A 23369-nucleotide genomic window follows, 5' to 3' on the forward strand; every position below is an offset into this window, starting at 1 on the left:
TTAAATTCTATACAGTGGGACCAATTGATGATGTTACCAACAGCAAATTCAAAATGGGAAGCATTCAAAGAATTAATCTTGGAAGCTATTAGGCTTTTCATAGCAAACAAGAAATATTGTTCAAGATTTAGGTCTAAATGGATGTCATTATGAACTGATTAGACATGTGGCAGAGAAGAAAAATGCATGGGATACATATAAATTAACAGGTGATACAAAAGCCAATGATAGATATAAACTGGTCTGTAACCAAGTCACAAAGGAGGTTAGGCAGGCAAAGGCAGATTACAAGAAATCTTTGGCAAAGGATTCAAAAAAAAAACAGCAAAGAGTTCTTTACTTATGTAATCTCTAGAAGGAAGGGGATGAATCGGATTGGTCCACTTGATATTGATGGTTCAACTGTTGATGATCCTCCTCAGGTTGTTGTTGTTGTTGTTATTTGGTTTTTAGGAGCATTAGCAACTAAGGTCATATTGCTACGGGGATATGCGGTGGTCATTTCCTGACCTTTCCACATCCTCCGTATTTGGTGGTCACGGGCTTGAACCCCGGTATAATCAAGAAGCATGTGCTAAGCATTGCTGCTCCTGCCCACCTGGCTATGGAGGCACCCTCCTCCTCAGGTATCTAACAAACTAAATGAACATTTTGAATCTACAACACATGAGGAGTTATTCAGGGAGGGGAATACCAGATGTATATTAAACTCTGGCAGTAAGCTAGATAATCATGTAATAACTGAGAGGAAAGTGGAGGAGAAATTGTTGAAGATAAACACAAGAAAGGCACCTGGGGTGGATGGATTCTATCCAGTTATATTAAAGGGGACAGCAAAGGAAGTAAGCAAACCCTTAGTCATAATTATGAGAGCTTCCTTGGACTCAGGGGAGGTATCCATGCACTGGAGATGTGCAAATGTGACCACAATCCCCAAAGGATGATCAAAGGAAGACACAGGTAATTACAGATGTGTTAGTTTAACTTCTGTTCCAGGGAAATTAATGGAGGCACTGGTTAAAGAAGCATTGCAGGATCATCTAGACAAGACTTCAGTTATAGCTCAGACACAGCATGGGTTTGTTAAGGGGAAGTCTTGTCTGACCAATTTGATTGGATACTATGATGTAGTCACAAAGGAACTGGATGCAAACAATAATTTTGATATCATATATTTGAATCTTAGAAAGGCTTTTGATACTGTTGCACAGGGAGGACTGCTGCACAAATTAGAGCAGTGTGGCATTGGAGGCAAATTGCTGCTATGGATAAAGGATGTTTGAGTGGCAGAAGATAGAGAGTGGTAACCAATGGAACACTGCTCTTTGTGAACTAATGTTATTAGTGGAGTCCCCCAGGGTTCAGTGTTGGGTCCATTGCTGTTTCCGGTATTCATCAATGATATTGATGATGGTATATCAGGCTTAATGTCCAAGTTTGTAGATGATAAGAAGATCGGCGGATTGTTAATGACACTAATTACAGTATGTTGCTGCAACTGGATCTGGAAAAGTTGAGCAGATGGGCTGAGAGGTGGCAACTGAAGTTTAACATTGACAAATGTAAAGTACTGCACATGGGAAGAAGTAACCCTAGAGTAGCATATCAACTGTGTGGTACTACACTAACAGTGGTAGGGAGTGAAAAGGACCTAGGGTAATTGTGCAGGCAGATATGAAGTTTTCTGAGCAGTGCAGATGGTCTGTAAGAGTAGCTCATGGTGTCTTGTCAACGATATACAGGAATTTTGCTAGCAGGGATAAGGGGTAATTGTCCCCTTGTATAAGGCAATGGTCAGGCCACATCTTGAGTACTTTATACAAGTCTGGAGGCCTCATTTTAAGAAAGATGTAGAGCTGTTGGAATGAGTACAGAGAAGGGCAACAAGATTACTAATTGGAACAAAGGGTTGCTCTTACGAAGAAAAGCTTAAGATTTGCAAATTACAGTGTCTGGAGACTAGGCACTTGCAAGGTGATCTGACTGAGGTGTATAAAGCCTTGAATGGTTTGAGCATGCTTAATGCTGATGGGATTCTTCCTCTTGCTCAGAATAAGTGCCTGAGTGGGCATAAATTCAAATTGAGGAAAGACAGTGTAGGATAGATGTGTAGAAGTTTGCCTTTAACCATTGGGTGGTTGATTGCTGGAACAAACTTGCATGTCGTTTTATAAGTTGAGAGCTTAAACAGATTCAAGGTAGAACTAGACAAACATTTGCAGCGAGTGGATGGGTGAAATGACAAGTGTGTTATGTGTTTTTTTTGGCTGATGCTATATAAGCTTCCTTTCTTGCATCATGTCCCCTTTCTAATGCTAATGCTATAAGTTTGCAGACAATACAAAGGTTGGCAGGGTTGTTAATGGCAGTAATGATAGTACACTACTGCAAGAGTATCTGGAAAAGTTGAGCAGATGGGCTGAGAGGTGCCAACTGAAGTTTAACATTGACAAATGTACTGCACATGGGTAGCAGTAACCCCAGATTAATGTATCAACTTTGTGTACTACATTCAGGGTACTGGAGAATGAAAAGGACCTGGGGTTATTGTGCAGACAGATAGGAAGTTTTCTGCACACTGCAAAAGGGCTGCAAGTGTAGCTCATGGTGTCTTGTCAACGATATACAGGAATTTTGCTAGCAGGGATAAGGGGTAATTGTCCCCTTGTATAAGGCAATGGTCAGGCCACACCTTGAGTACTGGATACAGGTCTGGAGGCGTCATTTTATGAAAGATGTAGAGCTGCTGGAACGAGTACAGAGAAGGGAAACGAGATTCGTAAGTGGAACAAAGGGTTGGTGTTACCAAGAAAGGCTTAAATGCTGTAAATTGCAGCTACTGAGACTAGGCACCTGTGAGGTGATCTAATTAAGGTGTATGAATGCATTGAGGAAGCTAAATGCTAATGGGATTCTTCCTCTTGCTCAGATTACTCACCTTAGGGGACATAAATTCAAATTGAGGAAGGACAATTGTAGAATAGATGTGCGGGCGGAAATTTGCCTTTAGCCAGTCAGTGGGTGGTTGATAACTGGAACAAACTTCAATCTGTTGTAGTGGAGGTCAGCAACTTAAGTAAGTTCAAGGCAGAACTAGACAAACATTTGGAGTGAATTGATGGGTGAAATGGGAAGGGTTTTGTTTTTTTTTTTGGCTGATGCAATATAGGCTTGCTATCTTGCATCATATTCCTCTACTAATGTTAGTGCATCTGTATAATGACCTAATTGAAGTATATACCGCTTTAAAAGAAGTAAACTAAATGCTTCAGCCATTTGCACATTCTCAGATGACACATATTGGAAGACATAAATTTTGCCTTTACTTTTTACAATAAACTCTACTCTCTGGCCAAATGCTTTCATCCAGAGAGTAAAACTGATTGTTGGAATAAATTTCCACCTAGTTTTGTGGAAGTGGGTAGTTTGAATATATTTTAAAAATGTCTGGAAAAATTACTGACAGAAAAGTGGATAATTTATTTATTTATTTTGTGGCTGGTGCTATATAAGTTTTGCTTCCTTGTATATGTTGTCAATACTGGTACTAATTCAGGCTGCAGGCAGTAAGAATATCTCACTCGTCTAATCTAATTTTATTGCCTCCAGTTAAGCTTAAATACTATACCCATAAAAATAAATTATTAACCAAACTGTGTGCAACAAAATCTGCCTGTGCAGATTTTGTTGCACACTATAATTGTTTATTTATTTATTTTTAATATCTTGTAACATTCCATACAATTTTTAAAAGCTTGCAATCTAGCAGCATATAGACAATCCTCATTGAAAGTTTTTTTTTTTCCCATAGTCAATTGAACATTAACAAAAGATTCTGTAATGATGTTATTTTTAAAATCTGGTAAAATCTTGCTAAATAATTGAAATACATTTTTTTCTCTGTACAACAGAAGCAGGTGCACTTATTCGCAAGGCAAAGCAATTTTTTTTTTTTTGTATCCTCGCCTTTTCCCATTATTATATGGGGTAAGCGTTTTTATTGTTTTGGCATGCAATTTTTATAGCCGGTTGCCCTTCCTGATACTCAATGAATATACTGTTTAACTTCTTTTATAGCTGCTGCTGTTATAATAACTGCAGAAGTAATCATTAAAAATGAACTGACATTATCACTCTTCCATGAAAAACATATGTTGATATAATAATAAACTCTTTTCTTAGGCTTCTGAATACACAAGGAGCAAAATCCATTTTTGTTTAAACAGTGAGTTCATGTGACACAAACATATATCACACAACTCCGATAACAATATAGTTTGTTGATATAGATGAACAGTGCACTGTTGAGTCAGTCTGGTGTGACATAAGCACTGGGAAAGCAAAAATAAGAGTTGGAGTGTGTTATAGGCCTAATGACTCAAATGAGTACAATGAACAATAGTACAGAGAAATAGAGTGGGCTAGTAAATCAGAATGTCTTATAATGGGGGATTTTAACTTCCCAGATATTGACTGGAACTTGTGGATTGGTCACTCACACACTAGTAAGACTTTTTTGGATTTATCGGATGATTGTTTTCTGCAGCAGCATGCTCGAGAGGCAATCAGAGAGGGTAATACTCTTGATCTGGTTATCAGCAGTGATCATTCGTGTACTAAGAATTTGCAAATAAAGGAACCACTAGGTTGCAGTGATCACAGTGTAATGATGTGGGATTTACTTAAAGATATAATTACCATCAGGGGTAAAGGAAAGGGTTTTTGCTTCCGTAAAGGTGAGTACAGTGGTCTCAGACATTTTTTAAATTCTGTACAGTGGGATCAACTGACAATGTTACCAACAGTAAATTCTAAGTGGGAAGCATTCAAGGAATTAATCGTGGATGCTACTAAAAGATTCATACCTATTAAGAAATTTTGTTCAAGGTTTCAGCCTAAATGGTTATCAAATGAAATAATGAGACTCATGACAGAGAAGAAAAATGCATGGGATGCATATAAATTATCAAGCGACTCAGAAGCCTATGGCAGATATAAGCTAGTCTGTAATCAGGTCACAAAGGAGGTTAGGCAGGCGAAGGCAGATTACAAGAAATCTTTGGCAAAAGATGCTAAGAAAAACAGCAAGGATTTCTTTACTTATATAAACTCTAAAAGGAAGGGGATGAATCTGTTTGGTCCACTTGATATCGATGGCTCCACTGTTAATGATCCTGCTCAGATAGCAAACAAACTTAATGAGTTGCATCTACATTCACACATGAGGAGTTATTAAGGTTTGAAAATGGCAGAAGGTTATCAAATTGTAGGAGAGTGCTTAATGATTTTGTAATAACTGAGAGCAAAGTGGAGGAGAAATTATTGAAGTTAAACATAAGAAAGGCACCTGGGGCGGATGGGATCTATCCAGTTATATTAACGGAGGTGGCAAAGCAACTAAGCAAACCCTTAGCCATAATTATGACAGCATCCTTGGACTCAGGGGAGGTCGAAGGGTGACGGGTAATTACAGACCAGTTAGTTTAACTTCTGTTCCGGGTAAAATAATGGAGTCACTGGTTAAAGATGCATTGCAGGATCATCTAGACAAGACTGCAGCATTAATTCAGACACAGCATGTGTTTGTTAAGAGAAAGTCTTCTCTGGATGCAAAAAATAATTTTGATATCATATATTTGGATTTCAGGAAAGCTTTTGACACTGTTGCGCATGGAAGACTATTGTACAAACTGGAGCAGAATGGTATTAAGGGTAAGTTGTTACAATGGATAAAAGGATGGTTGAGTGGGAGAAGACAGAGGGTGGTAATTAATGGGTGCTGCTCTTCGTGGACTAATGTTATTAGTGGAGTCCCACAGGGTTCAGTGTTGGGTCTTCTGTCGTTTTGTATATTTATCAATGATATTGATGAAGGTATATCAGGCTTAGTGTCAAAGTTTGCAAATGATACAAAGGTTAGCAGGGTTGTTAATGACAGTAATGGCAGTGTGCTACTGCAACAGGATCTAGATAATTTTGGCAGATGGGCTAAGAAGTGGCAACTGAAGTTTAACCTTGACAAATGCAAAGTACTGCATATGGGTAGAAGTAACCCCAGAGAAACTTACCAACTCTGTGGTACTACACTTACGGTGGTAGAAAATGAAAAAGACCTGGGAGTAATTGTGCAGTCAGATATGAAGTTTTCTGAGCAATGCAGACAGGCTGCCAGGGCAGGTCATGGGGTTTTGTCAATGATATATATAGGAATTTTTCTAGCAGGAAAAAGGAGGTGATTGTCCCTCTGTATAAGGCAATGGTCAGGCCACGTCTTGAGTACTGCATACAGGTCTGGAGGCCTCATTTTAGAAAGGATGTAGATTTGCTTGAGTGTGTACAGAGAAGGGCAACAAGATTGGTGAGGGGAATGAAGAGATCCTCTTACCAAGAGAGGCTTAAGTTCTGTAAATTGCAGTGGCTGGAGACTAGGCACCTGCGTGGTGATCTGATTGAGGTGTATAAGGCCTTTAATGGGTTGAGCATGCTGAATTCTGATGGGATCCTTCCACTTGTTCAGATTACAAACCTAAGGGGGCATAAATTCAAATTAAGAAAAGACAGATGTAGAATAGATGTGATACACTTGCTTTCTTGTATCACGTGCCACTACTACTACTACAACCTTCATCTACTGTGGAATATACAAAGTGTAACAATAAAGTTCAGACTAGTTGCAGTCATGTTCAATGAGTTTGAAAATAAATATAAGTGGTATGTTGTAGTTCAAATTCCTTCCAAAAGATGGTGGTACAGAGACTGTCCAACAGGTTGCAAACAACAACCAGTTTCGTTAGTAGCATTAATATTGTGTCATGATTTTGCAACAGAGCAATGAACAAATATCAAATTTTGCTTTCAAGTGGGAAAATCTGCAACAGAAATGTATAAAATTTTAAAAACTGATTATGATAATGACATGTTAAGTGATACCAGTGTGTTTGAATGGTATAAGCAGTTTAAAGGTGGATATGAGAATGTTCATGGTGAACCAAGAAGTCGGTATCTGTCAACCTCTCGAAATGAGGACAGAGTTTGAGAAATTGTGGCAAGAGACCATCGTTATGCCCTCAAATGGCTGATGAGTTGAATATGAATAAGGAGACAATTTGTCAAATTCTATATGAAGATTCAGTGAAAAAGAAGGTCTGTGTAAAATTTTTACTGCACAGCTTCACAGATGAGCAGAGGCAACAAAGAGTGTCATCATGGGAAGACTTCAACTAGACTTGTCAAGACAATTCTAATTTCCTCAACTGTATTATCACTGGAGGTGACCATTGGGTGTTTCAGTACAACCCATAGAGCATTAGAGAATGTGGTGGACTTAAATTCATCACTAAGGCCCAAAAAGTTTTGTTTACAGAAATCCAGGATCAAGGTGATGCTGATCATGTTTTTCAACAAAAAAGGTTGTGATCCACAAGGAATTTGTACCTGAAGAGAGTCAAAGCTGCATTCGACATACTGGTGAAGCTGCAATTTTGAGAGAAAGGCAGCTGGCTCTTGTTGCATGACAATACCACCACACATTCCACACTTGTTGTGAAGACATTTCTGATGAAACATAGCACGCTACAGATCAAGCATCCACCCTACTGATCTTGCATCAGAGGACTTCCTCTCTCCCAAGGTGAAAACTGCCCTCAAAGGAAAGAGATTCCTGGATGTTGATAACATAAAGAAAAATGTAATCACTGAACTGAACATCATCATCTCTTTGGATGCCTTTGCTGACTCTTTTGAGGAACTTTTAAAATGATGTAATAAGTGGATTCAATCAGGTGGTGTTTACTGTGACTAAAAATAAAACCTTTTTGAGTTTCTTCATTTTTAGTTCTTTTTATTTTGTATCATTTTATTTTTATTTTTAGTTCAGGACAGTAAAGATTTACAAAACATTTAACCAATAAATGACATATAGGTTCTTTCAATTGAATTTTATTTTTTTGTTGATGATATAATGATTTTCATTCTATTATGTTTAAACAATTTACATATATATCATTAGCATCATTGGAGAAAGTTCACTAAAAAACTTTTCAAAAGTTGTTTGGTTGTAGCAGAATCAAATTTGCTACATCCAATACTGTCACCATCTACACTGTTGTCTTCATTTCAAATTATTTACTGGGTGCCAAAAGCCAGCACGAGCCCTAGAACAAACAGCCTATTGAGCCTGTCTTGTCTTTCTGCTCCAATTCTGTTTTCTGTAACTCACAGTACAGACAGATTGATTTGATTTGGTAGTTGTTCGCACATCGGCTTCTGTGGCCATATTGCACCTCCCAAGGTTTTTGCAGTACTTTGATCCAAGCCCGAGGCGGGAATCGAACCCGCGACCTTTGGGTTGCCGGGCAGGTACTTTACCCACTCGGCTAGCCCGGTCGGCGTACAGTCAGAACAACTTACTCAATGTTCAAGATCAGTGTAGCTTACCCACCTGTTCAGCGCCGACCACTAAAATTATCTACAGTAATTCTTTTACAATGTGGCATGTTGAATTATAAAAAAAATTGATGTAGGCAATTACACATAAAAATAACTTTGTGATTATACAATGAACAGGAATGTTGGACTTTAGAATCAGAACTTAGTAGAGTAATGCTAATTAGTAGAGGCATCAAATGCCTCTACTAATTAGCATTAGTAGAGGCATTTGATGCAAGAAAGCAAGCTTATGCAGCATCAGCCAAAAAAAAAAAAAAAAAAGAGAAAACCCACTTCCACTTCACCCCTCTGTTCGTTCAAAATACCTGTCCAGCTGAGCCTTAAACTTATTTAGGCTATCAACCTCCACCACAAGGGATGGAAGTCTGTTCCACCAACCAATCACCCGCGCTGGCTAAAGGCAAATTTCCGCACGTCTATCCTACGTCTGTCTTTCCTCAATTTGAATTTATGCCCTCTCAGGTGATTTTTCTGAGCTAGAGGAAGAATCCCATCAGCATTGAGCATGCTTAAACCATTCAAGGCTTTATACACCTCTATCAGATCACCTCGCTGGTGCCTAGTCTCCAGACACTGTAATTTGCAAAACTTAAGCCTTTCTTCGTAAGGCTTAAGTGACTACCCAGTGAACAAGATGCAGCACTTTGAAGCTGAAACTGAAATTGTAAAGAGAATGGTCACATGGAGGACTATTGTCTTCAAGATTAATTTGGGCTTGAATTGCTTAAGACTTGGATACTTAGCAGATTTCAAATCACATCACAAGAAATATGATTTAGGAAGGTAATGGGAGCTACAGCCCTGCAAGTAGAAGTACTAATCATAGGTAACAATTTTAAACATGCTGGATGACTATCATCTTCCACGTGAAAACGTGCTCAAGGTTAATAAATAAACAAAGAAATAGACTTTGCTTTAACAATGTATTTGAAGCACCTCTTATTGCAAATGAGGCACCTTGGTATTGTCGTGAAATTAAAAAAAAAAAAAAAAAAAAGAATTCTTCCATTTAAAATAAAGATAAAAATTTTGGGAAACAGTATGTTTTGAGTGCTCAATAAAATTTTCACTAATATTTATTTACTAGATGAACAAGTTAATGCAAAGGATCACTTTGATATTAGTAATGGCTGCATGGTGCAAGAAAGCCTATGGCTTATGCTGCACCAGCCAAAAAAAAAAAAAAAAAACCGAATAAAACAATGATAAAAAAAAAATAAATAATAATAATAATAATTATTAATAAAAGAAAAGGAAATTAAACCTATCATCCTATGCGCTTCCCTCACCCGAAGGTACTATCCAGATGACCTTTGAATTCTCCAAACTGTCAGTCTCTACCACCCATGTAGACCAACTTATTCCAGTAATTTATAACTTGCTGGCTAAAATTAATCTTGAAAATTTCATCCTCATTCATTTTACTGATGCCTCTCAGAGCCTTAAACACCTCAATCAAATCTCCTCTAAGGAGATTTGATCTTGTCTAGTTTCCAAATTCTGAAACCCACATATTCGAAGTCTTTCTTCATAAAGACGCCCTTTTGCTGATCTTACCAGGCGGGGGCTACCCATCTTTGCACCCTTTCAAGAAGCTCAATGTCTTTCTTTCTTTAGGTGCGGTCTCCATACTTGAACACAGTATTCCAAGTGTGGTCTAACAAAAGCCTTATATAATGGGATTATCACATCCCTATCTCTACTTGCAAAAGTTCGATAGATCATCGATAGGACACCATGGGCATTCCTTGCAACCTGTTTACAATGCTCAGAGAATTTCATGTCTGACCATATCGTAACACCCAAGTCCCTTTCCTCCAGTACTGGGTTTAGTTGAACTCCACCAAGTGAATAAGTTATTTTGGGATTACTGTTTCCCAGATGTAATACCTTACACTTTGTTGGATTAAAGCATAGCTACCATTTTTCTTACCATTTCCTGAAGTCAATCTAGGTTTCTCTGAAGAAGCTCAGCTTGACAGTGATCATTAACTACTCTACCAATTTTAACATCATCTGCAAATTTAGACATCACGCCCTCTATCCCTTCATCAATGTCGTTTATGAAAATTAAAAACAACAGTGGTCCTAATACTGATCCTTGGGGAACCCCCACTTACATCAACCCAATGTGAGGAATAGCCATTTATCCCAACCCTCTGCCTCCTGCCCTGAAGCCATCCTGCTATTCATCTAAGGATTTTCCCAGTGATTCCAACCTGTTCCAGCTTATAAAGCAACCGCTCATGTGGAACTGAGTCAAAAGCTTTGTGGAAATCTAAATGAACAATGTCGAAATTATTCCCTAAATCCAGCTCATGAGTGACCCTTTCAAAACAGCAAACCAGATTTGTTAAACATGATTTTCCCTTTACAAAACCATGCTGAGTATCCTTGAGAATTTCAATTCTATCCAAATGATCCAGAATTCCACCCTTGATCATTGCCTCCATGATTTTCCCTACCACTGAAGTCAGACTGACAGGTTGATAATTTCCCACTTCACTCTTAGAGCCACCACTATGTATGGGAGATACATTGGCACTTTTCCAATCCAACGGAATCTCCCCACAGTCTAGTGATGCTCGCATAATTAGCCTCAATGCACTCACTTGCCGCCTACCTTAAGATTATAGGGTATATTCCATCAACTCCAGGAGCCTTACTGGCGCCTGTAGGCTAGAAAGTTTTTTCATTAAATAATCTTGCGAAATTTCAATATCATTAATTACATATTTTTTAACTTCGTTCCCACAATTTCCCATTTAGTTCACAATAAAACACCAAAGTAGCTGAAATAGTATTGTACCTTAACAAAATTATTACATTTCATGTTGTGAGATATAACAAAATTATTACATCTCATTGGATTTTTGTTACATCTCATACTGTGAGATGTAACAAAGATTTGCATTGCCTGTTATTGCATTACCCTGAATGAGCGATGCTTGTCCAGTAGAGATGACTAATGTTACTTATTCTTGGCAGATACCACCACCCAGACGGATCTGTTTTGAAGCTTGTTGGCCTCGCATCAGTGGGTGGGTTGGTACCCCAGTGACACACAACAAATAAATAATGCATAGCAAGGGTTTATTGTAAACAGCCTCTGAATGTTGCAGGATTGCTTCCAGCAGATTTGGGATAGTCTGTGATGGAGGATCCCAGAGATGTTCTATAGTATTCATATCTGGCAAATTTGGCAGCCAAGGTCACCTGGAAGTCACTTTCATGTTCAGTTAACAGTGTTGAACTATACTGGCAATGGGATAAATTATCCTTCTAGAACAAACCTGTGCCATCTAGGAAGACAGTCATCATGAAGGGGTGTAACTGATCAGTCCACAATGGACAGGTAAGTTTTAGTATTCAGGGTGCAGTCTACGGTTTTGAGCGTGCCAACAGATTCCCAGGAAAACATCCTCCATACCAAAAAACTGCTGCCACCTGCCTGTTTTTATTGGACCAGGATATTGGAGTGATTGTGCAATTTGTTTTCATACATCTGACCTCCATTTGGAAGTCAACACAACATACCCCAGGGGCTCACATCTGGTGAGTATGGGCTTGGCACACCCAGGGTCCTGAGCTGGATATCATCATTCTTCTCTTTCTTGGTGATGCCTTTCTACTTTCTCTCTCTCTCTCAGGGTAACCCGGGAATTTTTTTTTTTTTTTTTTTGGCTGGTGCAGCATAAGCCTCAGGCTTCCTAGCACCATATGGCTAATAATAATAATAATAATAATAATAGCAGGAAACATAGTTCATCAGAAAAGGCAACTTTTTTTTTTTTTATATTTGTCAGTGGTCCAGATACAAACTTTAAGCACTGTTGGCAATACGTGTCCATAAGCATGAGTACCTTGACTGGGCATCTACTCCAGAGGGGCTCATATGGAGTAGGGTTCTTTGGATCATGCTCTGGAACACTGCTGGTCAACCCCTGGTTAAAGTCCATGGTCAGCCGTTCCACCATCTTCCATCTAACCTTGCATAAAGCAGAGCAGCATAGTTCACCACAACCATTAATGAGGTGTGGGCATCTGCCATTGGCCCAGCAACTGCTGCTCTGTTCACTACCTGCCCATTCTTAGAACACCTTAATTATAGCACTCTGCAAACAGCCAACAAGATTCACAGTTTCCATAATGCTGTCACCCTTCAACTGGTACCAGATAATCATTCCATTTTTGAAGTTCATCACATCATGTCCCTCACTTATGTTGATCAAGTACTTTGTATGGGCTGCATGCCATGAACTTGCAGTATAACATTTACCAGTTCACACTGCAACATATGTGCCACCAGGTGGGAAGGAACAACTGATTGCTAAAACATGGGGGGTGGTCATAATGTTTGACTGTCTGTATGTATTTAACATTATATAATGCACATTATATACATTTAACAATGATTGCCATTGTTAAATGTATATAATTGTAACTGATATGTACCTGAGAGGTACATATCAGTTACTTCTGATATGTACCTCTCAGGTATCAGTTGAAGGGTAACAGCATTATGGAAACTGCCAATATTGTGGTCTGTGTCAGAGTGCTGTAATTAAGGTATTCCAAGAATAGGAAAGTAGTGGACAGAGCAGCTGCTGGGCCAATGGCAGATGCCCACACCTCATTGATAGTTGTGGTGAACATAGACTTATATATATGGATTATATGTACAAAGAATAAGAGATGACATCTAAAAAACCACAAATTCCTTTTTACAATGTTCAGATTTTGTCAAAGATTTCTTTATTTTTATATGGTATATTTTTGAAAAATTTTATTTCTCTAAAAATTTTTCTTTTAGTTTTTTTTTTTTTTCTCATTTTATTTTATTTATCTTTTTGAAGTTTTTCTCTTCTTATTTCTTTGAAAGGTATATAAATTAAAAATATTATTAGTAACAGCACAACTTTTCTAAAACAAATAATTAAATTAAAATTGTTCTTTATTTATATAATGTACCTTTTTTCCACTTTCCTAATGGTTGCCACCACCTAAAACATGTGGTAGAAGTCCTTGCTTCTTGTGGAATGTCAAGGCTCACAGACATCGGCTTCTGATTAAAGAGTTTATGATCAAGTTCCCTCATTAATTTCCAACTCAACCCATTGTTTACAGAATATTGGACAAAAACATTATCATTGCGATATCGAGGTTTATAACAAGTGGGTAGATTTTCAGCATTTCCTAATCTAAGTACAAACTGCAAGGTTCTAAAGAGAAATAAAATGGCCAGATAGTATATATTAAATAAATGATTTTTTAAAGGAATTTCAAATATTTCACAAATTTAAATTGAAAGATATATTATTATATTATATACGAAAGGGTAGAGAAAATAAAAGAAACAAGCACAATAAAAACAGACTTTGCTGTGTGTTAACTATAAATAACTAACTAAATATTTAATTAAACAAATCAATAACCATACATTATGAATGAATTCTGTGGTTCATCAGTGGGTTCTAACATATAAAAGATTTCAATATAAAAAAGGGAGTATTTACACATAATATAAATAAGAAGATATTACAGGAGGAATGATGTACTTCCTTGGTGCTGAGACCCCTTTTTAGGAAATTTCCCAACAAAGATCCTTACAATAATGACCAGATTATATTCTGGTCATTATTGTAATGACCAGATCAATAATGAACCAGTTTTATCATTCATTTCCATAAAATTAAGATAAATACAAAATTTCCATCAAATAGGGTCATACAAGCTTCAGAGTACCATTGATCATTTCTTTATTGTTCAAGCAGATTTAAACATATATATATAACAGCATTTTTTCCTCTTCCTTTCTGCCCTCTATTCTCACAAGTTTCACTTCCTTCTTCTCCTCCCACCAAGAAAAAAAAAAAAAAATGTCCACTTTGGCACAATCCTCGACCAATAAACTATAACAATGTTTTTCATAATGGTTCAGGAATCCTCTCAACTTCTGATAGGATTCCAGAACCATTATTAAAAATTTTGGGCTGCATCTTAAATACTGCATACAGGTCTGGAGGCTCATTTTAGGAAGGATGTAGATCCGCTGGAACAGGTGCAGAAAAGGGCAATGAGAGTGGTGAAAGGAACGAAAGGATGAACTTACCAAGGAATCGGTTCTGCAAACAGCAGCAACGGGAGACTAGGCACCTGTGAGATGATCTGATTGCAGTGTTTACACTGAAATCAGATCAATTGTAATCAGGCTTTGAATGGATCAAGCAAGTTCAATGCTGATGGCATTCTTCCTCTGGCTCAGGCTATCTATCCTGCAGCCATCCTTCCTCAATTTGAATTCAAGCCCCCCCTCACACATGAGGAGGTTTGAATTCAAATTGAGGAAGGATGGTTGCAGGATAGATGTGTAGAAGTTTGCCTTCACACAGGAAGTGAAAGTTGGAACAAACTTCCATCTGTTGTTGTGGAAGAGGTAGTTTGAATAAATTCAAAGAAGAACTAAACAAATTATTGGAAGAAATGGATAGGTGATGTGGAAGTTTTTTTTTTTTTTTTGCTGATGCTTTATAAGCTTGCTTTCTTGCTTCATATGCCATTACTACTAGTAATTCTGCTACTATTTTTACTACCACCACCACCACTACTACTACTACTACTAATAATAATAATAATAATAATAATAAAAATGAACCTAAGACAGGAGATCAAAGAGATGTGGTATATGCAACAAGTAAGGACCATCCCAATCATTGTGTCAACCACTGGTATGGTGCCAATGACCCTACATAATAGTCTAGCAGCAATAGGGCTCCCAGAGAACACCTACAAGGAACTCCCGAAAGTCGCAATCCTGAACACCTGTAGGATAGTAAGTTCCTCGAGCAATACCTGTCATGAGGTCGAACCCCAATCAGGGAGAAATAATACAACTGGGGTATATAATATGACCATCAAAGCAATACCCAGTCAATCTACACGAGGAGTCCCCTCCTACCCAGACAGCACAAACAAAGCTAGAAAGATGGGCAAAGAAGACACTACAATGACCTCCATCAAGATCAGATATATAAAATTGCTTCCAATGCATGGCTCACGAGTGGGAAGCTCTTCCTCGAGACTGAAGGATTCATGCTTGCCATCCAAGACCAGGTAATCAACACCAGAAACTATAGAAAATACACTGCCAAGGAGCCGAGAGTGTCAGATGACACATGTTGACGATGCCATCTGGCTTCTGAAATGATCCAACGCATCACTGTGGAATGCAAGGTGATCACCCAGACTGCAAGATAATACATCATAAGCTGGGTGAGGAAATACCAGTTTATCAAAGAAAGTGTACCGCACTACAAGTACGGACCCCAGGCAGTATTAGAGACCCCAACCCACAGGCTGTACTGGGACCATGCCACAAGAAGGAAAAGGCTACCTATCTAATTGTCACAGCAGTGCCCAACACTGGAAACCTCCAGAAAACCAATAAAGAAAAAATCATGGAGTACATGAACCTAAGACAGGACATCTAAGAGATGTAACATATGCAACAAGTAAGGACCATCCCGATGATCGGGATGGTCCTTACTTGTTGCCAAAGACCCTACATAATAGCCTAGCAGCAATAGGGCTCCCAGAGAACACCTGCAAAGAACTCCTGAAAGTCAGTTCCTCAACCAACAGTAACTAGACAGTAACTAGACCTACAACCATCCTGTGTACTTGCTACCAAGATCAAGATCTTGCCACCAAGAGCAAGATCGCCTACAAAAACCAACTGGGTCAGTAGTGCAGTTGCAAAGGAAGTGCTTCTTATGGAACTGCACTACTGACCACCCAAGAAGACTCTGATCTCGCTAATCCAAAAAACTGCCTTTTTTCTGGAAAATGGAAAATATCGAAATCGAGGTCCGGGAAACCTGGGTACAACAGTAAGAACCTGCTATACAGAGCATCAAAGCAATACCCGACAATACCGACGATACCAGATCAGACCTAGTGAGCAAAAAACAATACAAGAAGATGACTGTCCCCAAGAGTGATCAGGAGACACGAAGTACAAGTGAGGCCAAAGTTCTTGGCGATAATGCTGTTTTCCAGGCAGATCATCCTGCGGAAGTCAGACAAGCTGAGCCCCCTCCATTGGATCTAACACTCCCAGACAGAATAAATCTGGAGAAAATGCACTTCCTGTGAAGGCAACTGGAACAGCTGATGGCCAAATCCAGTAGCAGGATTACAATCGGACTACGCATAGAAATAATCACCATATGGAATAAGATGGAATCGATTTTGGTCAGTGAACATCTCTTGCAGGAAAAGGCACAAACAAAACTGGAAGCCTATCTTGACAAGTGAGGCAAACAAATGCAACAGCGTGCCCCCTCATATGCAGAAGCACTGAGGAGCACCAAAACACCCAACCATGCAACAATAACTAGTGTTCTTCCACCCAGGAGAAAGACACTCTTACCACAACCAAACCTTGTCATCCTTAAGCCAGCAATAGAAGACACTCTTAAATCGAGTGAAGAAATCAAGACCTCAGTTACTGAAACTTAAATGGTGATCTAAAAACAATGAAAATCAAGTCAATTCAAAAGACAGGAAATGGAGGGATAATTATCGAAGTGGACACAAAAAAGGATGCAGAGACCCTAATGACCAATCAAAAAATACCAACACTGGGACTTGTACAGAAGCCACAAAAAGGTCCCTTAATTATAATCTATGACACACACAAAAACCTGGCCTGGAATACCCTAAGGGAGGAAATATACCACAGGAAACTACAAAAGATCTTTCTTGAGTGCAGCTCAGACACTTTCATCTTCCCTAAATACCAAACCAAGTCCAGGGATGGTAGAAAATCTAACTGGGTCATTGAGTTGGCCCCGAAGGTGTGGCAAACCTTGAGCACACAAAGCAGAATATTCATTTGTTGAGGAAGCCACAGATTCAAGGAGTATGTGGCTGTCCCCAAGTGTTTCAAGTGTTGCAATTTCGGCCACATTATTCACATATGTACTCAAACCGAGTTCACATGCAGCCAATGTGGGGAGAAAGGACATGAATTTGCCAACTGTCCTAACAAAATAGCTCAGCCAGTCTGTGAAAACTGCAAGGCGCAAAAAATAGACTACAGCCACTCCATAAGGGACAGTAAATGCCCAATTTACCAAAAGGTGAAGAGTGCATATCAAACCCGCATAGATTATGGGTATGCTGCCTAATAGACACAACAGAAAAGAGCTTAAAATCCTTTGGCGCCTCCGTAGCCAGATGGGCAGGAGCAGCAGTGCGCAGCACATACTTCTTGATTAGACTGGGGTTCGAGCCCGTGAGCCACCAAATACGGAGGATGCGGAAAGGTCAGGGAATGACCACAGCATATCCCCGGAGCAATATGGCCTTAGTTGCTAATGCTCCTAAAAACCAAATAACAACAACAACAGGTTAAAATCCTACAAATCAATGCACAGCGGGCCCGAGCTGTAGTTGAGCAGATTAGGCTAAAGGCAGACGAAGAGAATCTGGATGTCCTACTCCTTCAAGAGCCATACACTCACAACAAAAAAATAAAGTCAGGGGCTACTCCCAGAATACAAAGTGATTCAAACTAACGAAGACACCAGGTACATAATGTGTTGCTGCCACTCTACTCAGAGACTGATAATATCACAGCGACAGCTGTTAAAAACATCTTTACTGCAGGAACTCATTATGAAACTGATATAGTAAAATAAAACATTATGAAACTGGTACAGTAAAATAAATAAAAGAAGTATCGCTGCATTGTTTTTATTGAAAAAATAATTTCAGTACAATGAATGGAATTTTTCATTGTACTAGTGTACAATGAAATAATTTGTATAAAATATATTATAATAACACTAAAATTATTGATCTGTGGTAATTGAAATAAGATATAATTTTGACGCTCAAATGATTTTAATTCCTGAGTGAATACTCCATAGATTGTTATTCCATTATGTGTAGTATTTACTAAAGTATTTTACTTAATATCTAAATTGAAGACATCTTTAATAAATTTAAAAACCTTCTTTCCAGCCTCAGAATTTAATTCTAGATTGAAATAGTAGTAGTAGTAGTAGTAGTAGTGGCATGTGATGCAAGAAAGCAAATGTATGAGCTTATGCAGCATCAGCCAAAAAAAAAAAAAAAAATCACACCATTCCCTCCAAATGCCTGTCCAGTTCCTCCTTAAATTTATTCAACCTATCAACTTCCACAATGACAGATGGAAGTTTGTTCCAGCAATTAACCACCCGCTGGCTAAAGGAAAAGGAAAATTTCCGCACATCTATTCTACATCTGTCTTTTCTTACTGAAATTAGATTCGTAATCTGAACAAGTGGAAGGATCCCATCAGAATTCAGCGTGCTCAACCCAATCAAGGCCTTATATACCTCAATCAGATCACCGCGCAGGTGCCTAGTCTCCAGCCACTGAAATTTGCAGAACTTAAGCCTCTCTTGGTAAGAGGATCCCTTCATTCCCCTCACCAATCTTGTTGCCCTTCTCTGTACACGCTCAAGTAAATCTACATCCTTCCTAAAATGAGGCCTCCAGACCTGTACACAGTACTCAAGCCGTGGCCTGACTATTGCCTTATACAGAGGGATAATCACCTCCTTTTCCCTGCTAGCAAAATTCCTATATATCATTGACAAAACCCCATGACCTGCCCTGGCAGCCTGTCTGCATTGCTCAGAAAACTTCATATCTGCCTGCACAATTACTCCCAGGTCTTTTTCATTTTCTACCACCTTAAGTGTAGTACCACACAGTTGGTACATTTCTCTGGGGTTACTTCTACCCATATGTAGTACTTTGCATTTGTCAAGGTTAAACTTCAGTTGCCACTTCTTAGCCCATCTGCCCAAATTATCTAGATCCTGTTGCAGTAGCACACTGCCATTACTGTCATTAACAACCCTGCCAACCTTTGTATCATCTGCAAACTTCGACATTAAGCCTGATATACCTTCATCAATATCATTGATAAATATACAAAACAACAGTGGACCTAACACCGAACCCTGTGGGACTCCACCAATAACATTAGCCCAAGAAGAGCAGCACCCATTGATTACCACCCTCTGTCTTCTAGCACTTAACCATCCTTTTATCCATTGTAGCAACTTACCCTTAATACCATTCTGCTCCAATTTGTACAATAGTCTTCCATGCGCAACAGTGTCAAAAGCTTTCCTGAAATCCAAATATATGATATCAAAATTATTTTTCGCATCCAGTTCCTTTGTAACCACATCATAATATCCTATCAAATTTGTCAGACAAGAGTTTTCCTTAACAAACCCATGCTGTGTCTGAATTATTGCTGCAGTCTTGTCTAGATGATCCTGCAATGCATCTTTAACCAGCGACTCCATTATTTTACCCGGAACAGAAGTTAAACTAACTGGTCTGTAATTACTCATGTCACCCTTCGATCCCCCTTTGTGAATTGGGGATACATTTGCACATCTCCAGTCCGTGGGAACCTCCCCTGAGTCCAAGGATGCTCTCATAATTATGGCTAAGGGTTTGCTTAGTTGCTTTGCCGTCTCCTTTAATATAACTGGATAGATCCCATCCACTCCAGGTGCTTTTCTTACGTTTAACTTCAACAATTTCTCTTCCACTTTGCTCTCGGTTATTACAAAATCATTAAGTATCTTGCTACAATTTGATAACCTTCTGCCATTTTCAAACCTTAATAATTCTTCACGTGTGAATGTAGATGCAAAATACTCATTCAGTTTGTTTGCTATCTGAGCAGGATCATCAACAGTCGAACCATCGATGTCAAGTGGACCGATCAGATTCATCCCCTTCCTTTTAGAGTTTATATAAGTAAAGAAATCCTTGCTGTTTTTCTTAGCATCTTTTGCCAAGGATTTCTCCAGCAAGAACTATAGGTATACGATCCAGTGGCTCTTTCAATAATTTTGTGCCTTCAATGGAATACAGCATCAAATATCTTGTTTATGAATTTTTGAATTATATCTAATGACATCCCTGGAGTGATGTATATGGTAACGATGAAAATAGATTCACTATTGAATTTGCACAAAGATCTACAAATGTCTCCAATTTCATCTGATACCGCTGTCACTTTCTGATATTATGGATATTATGTTGTGCAAGGTGTACTGATGATAGTTGAACATTCAAGTTGATATACTGCAACACCACGACTACAAACATCTGACCTTTTAAATTGAGTCACACATTGGAATGGTTTAAGTAATATATGTTCATCATTATCCAACCATGTTTCACTTAATATCAATATTTTGGATTGCCGTAAGATTGTGTCTGTTTCGATATCTCGAACTTGAGCGCATAAACTTTGTACGTTCATTGATGATATAGATATACCACTTTGTATTAAATCTTGCAGTTCATCCTGTCGAGACGGTAGCTTATTATTTTTCAAGTGATCTAGTTCAGCACGAAGTTCTATATTACTAGTAGCTTTGCCGTAGTGAAATGCGAAATTGTCGTGGGGATTTGTAATATATAAACCTTGCATTGAGGTCACTCAAGATAATGCCACATATATAAGTTGCTGTTGATGATCTTTCTTATAATTATATACAACTTTGTCGAAAGTACCTCCTTGAGATTTATGTATAGTCAAAGCACAAGCACATACTAAAGGAAATTGTGTACATCTACATGTTAATTTCCTATTGTTCTTAAATGGAACTCTAGTTGATCATTTTATAATAGGTACAGATTGACTAGGTAAATGTTTATCTTTCACATATTGTTTATAATAACGAGATTGAAGGTTATATCCTATTTTTGACCCAGGAAATTTCATCCATACTTGTTTCACTGTTTCATTGTCCTCAAATTCAAAATATATTAAAGTATTGATTGCACCATTTAACAATCCATCAACCACATATATATTTGTAGTAATCATGTATGGTTTTCCTTTCAATAATGGTAGAATGTATGGAAGTCCTGCAGTTTCAGTTACTGGCATTTTATGAATTTTATTTCAAATACCTTGCGGACATAAATTAGTAGCATCTTCTTTGGTAACAAATTTCGATTCTATAATTTTAAGTTCATCTGGTAATAACACTTCTCCATTGCCTATTTTTGTAAGAATTTTAGAAAATGTACCATCGGACTGTTGAACAACTTGTACTAATTCATGAAATTGTAGTGAATGCCATAATTCTGGAGCAATCTCTAATGACTTGTTTATAAATTCTTTCAATTCCAATATAGAATGAGTAATATTATCTGTTATTCCTACTGATTTAAATGCAATTTGCAAATTTTCTGCGGTACGCATTCGCATAATTTTCATTGCCATATATAGCAAATGTTGGGGAGTTACTCCACAACAATGAGATCTACGAATTTCACTCCATGCCATCATAAAGGGAGTAATTTTCAATCCATTTTTAAATTTTTCTGCATGTCCCAAATATATAACTGGAAAAGAAAGTTCTTCTGCATGTATATCAAATATGAAACTTGTTGGAGATGATTTCTGATCCAGTGCTATACATAAATATTTATCTTCAGACCACAATAATGTTTGTTGTTGCATTAACAATAGTTCATCATCATTGTTAACAGGTTCCACAATTTCATCTGAATGTTCCTATTCACTATCATCATTTGTCGGTGCCTCCGTAGCCAGGTGGGAAGGAGCAGCAGTGCGTAACACATGCTTCTTGATTAGACCGGGGTTCAAGCCCGTCACCATCAAATACGGAAGATGCGGAAAGGTCAGGGAATGACCACCGCATATCCTGGAGCAATATGGCCTTAGTTGCTAATGCTCCTAAAATCCAAATAACAACAACATCATCATTTGTCACAAGAAATCGTCACTCACTTTTATGCCGCAGAATTTATACAAAGGTGAATTTATCAAATACCGTAACCATATTTTCACTATTTTCTTCTGCACACATCTTGTAGATATGATGATTTATATACGAGTCTTCGTTTTATATGTACATTAATGGCATAATCATCATCTAATTCTCTAGATAATTGATGAACCATTATATTTACATTAACTGGTACATTTATCCAATTATCCCATATTGTTCATGTTCATAATGTAAACAACTAATCTGCATAAAGGTAAACATGGTGATATCAAACACTCAGTTACAACATCCAGTGGAGGCAAATGAGTAGGATATGTTGGATATATAAATCCATTTGACGTGGCAATAGTTGGTATCAGTCCCTCTTTTAATTAAGTACGACATGTATTAAACGTCATGAAAGTACTCACTTCTTGTAAATGAAATTCATTTTGAAGTAATTCATATGAAGTTGTTGGAAATGGTTTCAAATCTAATTGAAACCATAAACAACCACAAACATTACAACTAAATCCAAATGGGTTTTTATAGACTATTTTTTCAAACTCAATGTCAGCTCATGTAGACATTAGAGGAATGTAATCAGGAATCTCATTATTAGCCATTTCTAATTTTGCTTTTTTTCACGCGCAATATTCCTTCATTCGTTCTGCTAGAGTTTTAGATTCCTGATAAGTATCAGGCATAGTAGAACTCTGTGGTTGAATTCCATTATTATTCAGAACAGTTTAAATTTCTAATTTCCTTTTCTTCCGTTCACTATATTCTTTCATTATTTCAGCTCGAGTTTTGACATAAATAACGTCTATGCTGGGGTTACCCTATGGCGCTCAGGCTGTCATGAAAAGTCGAACATCTAACCGCTGTTATATCTCCAAAACTAATAGACAATAGTAAAAAAAATGTATACTTATTTTGTCGGGTATATAATGCCATTGACGAATATAGAAGAAAAAATTAGAAATTTTGATATTTAATATAATTTTTTTTGAAAAAAACTAAAAAGTTCACATTTTGGTCATTTGCTTGTTGTTTGTTATTTTGGTTTTTAGGAGCATTAGCAACTAA

The 23369-nt window shown here is 37.9% G+C and overlaps 1 protein-coding gene across 2 annotated transcripts in view; it reads right to left on the reverse strand.

Moving 5' to 3' along the window:
- LOC150086817 (reelin-like) overlaps positions 1 to 23369 on the reverse strand; it is a 1004591-nt gene that overhangs the window by 522180 nt on the left and 459042 nt on the right. For both annotated transcript variants that reach the window (XM_090372773.1, XM_090372772.1), the window contains exon 29: positions 13420 to 13670. In XM_090372773.1, the coding sequence (XP_090228899.1) occupies positions 13420 to 13670 (251 nt within the window). The remainder of the gene's footprint in view (positions 1 to 13419; positions 13671 to 23369) is intronic.

This window comes from Mastigoproctus giganteus, chromosome 4, assembly GCF_048544385.1.
Source record: "Mastigoproctus giganteus isolate SK-2022 chromosome 4, ASM4854438v1, whole genome shotgun sequence".
Taxonomy (NCBI): Eukaryota; Metazoa; Arthropoda; class Arachnida; order Uropygi; family Thelyphonidae; genus Mastigoproctus; species Mastigoproctus giganteus.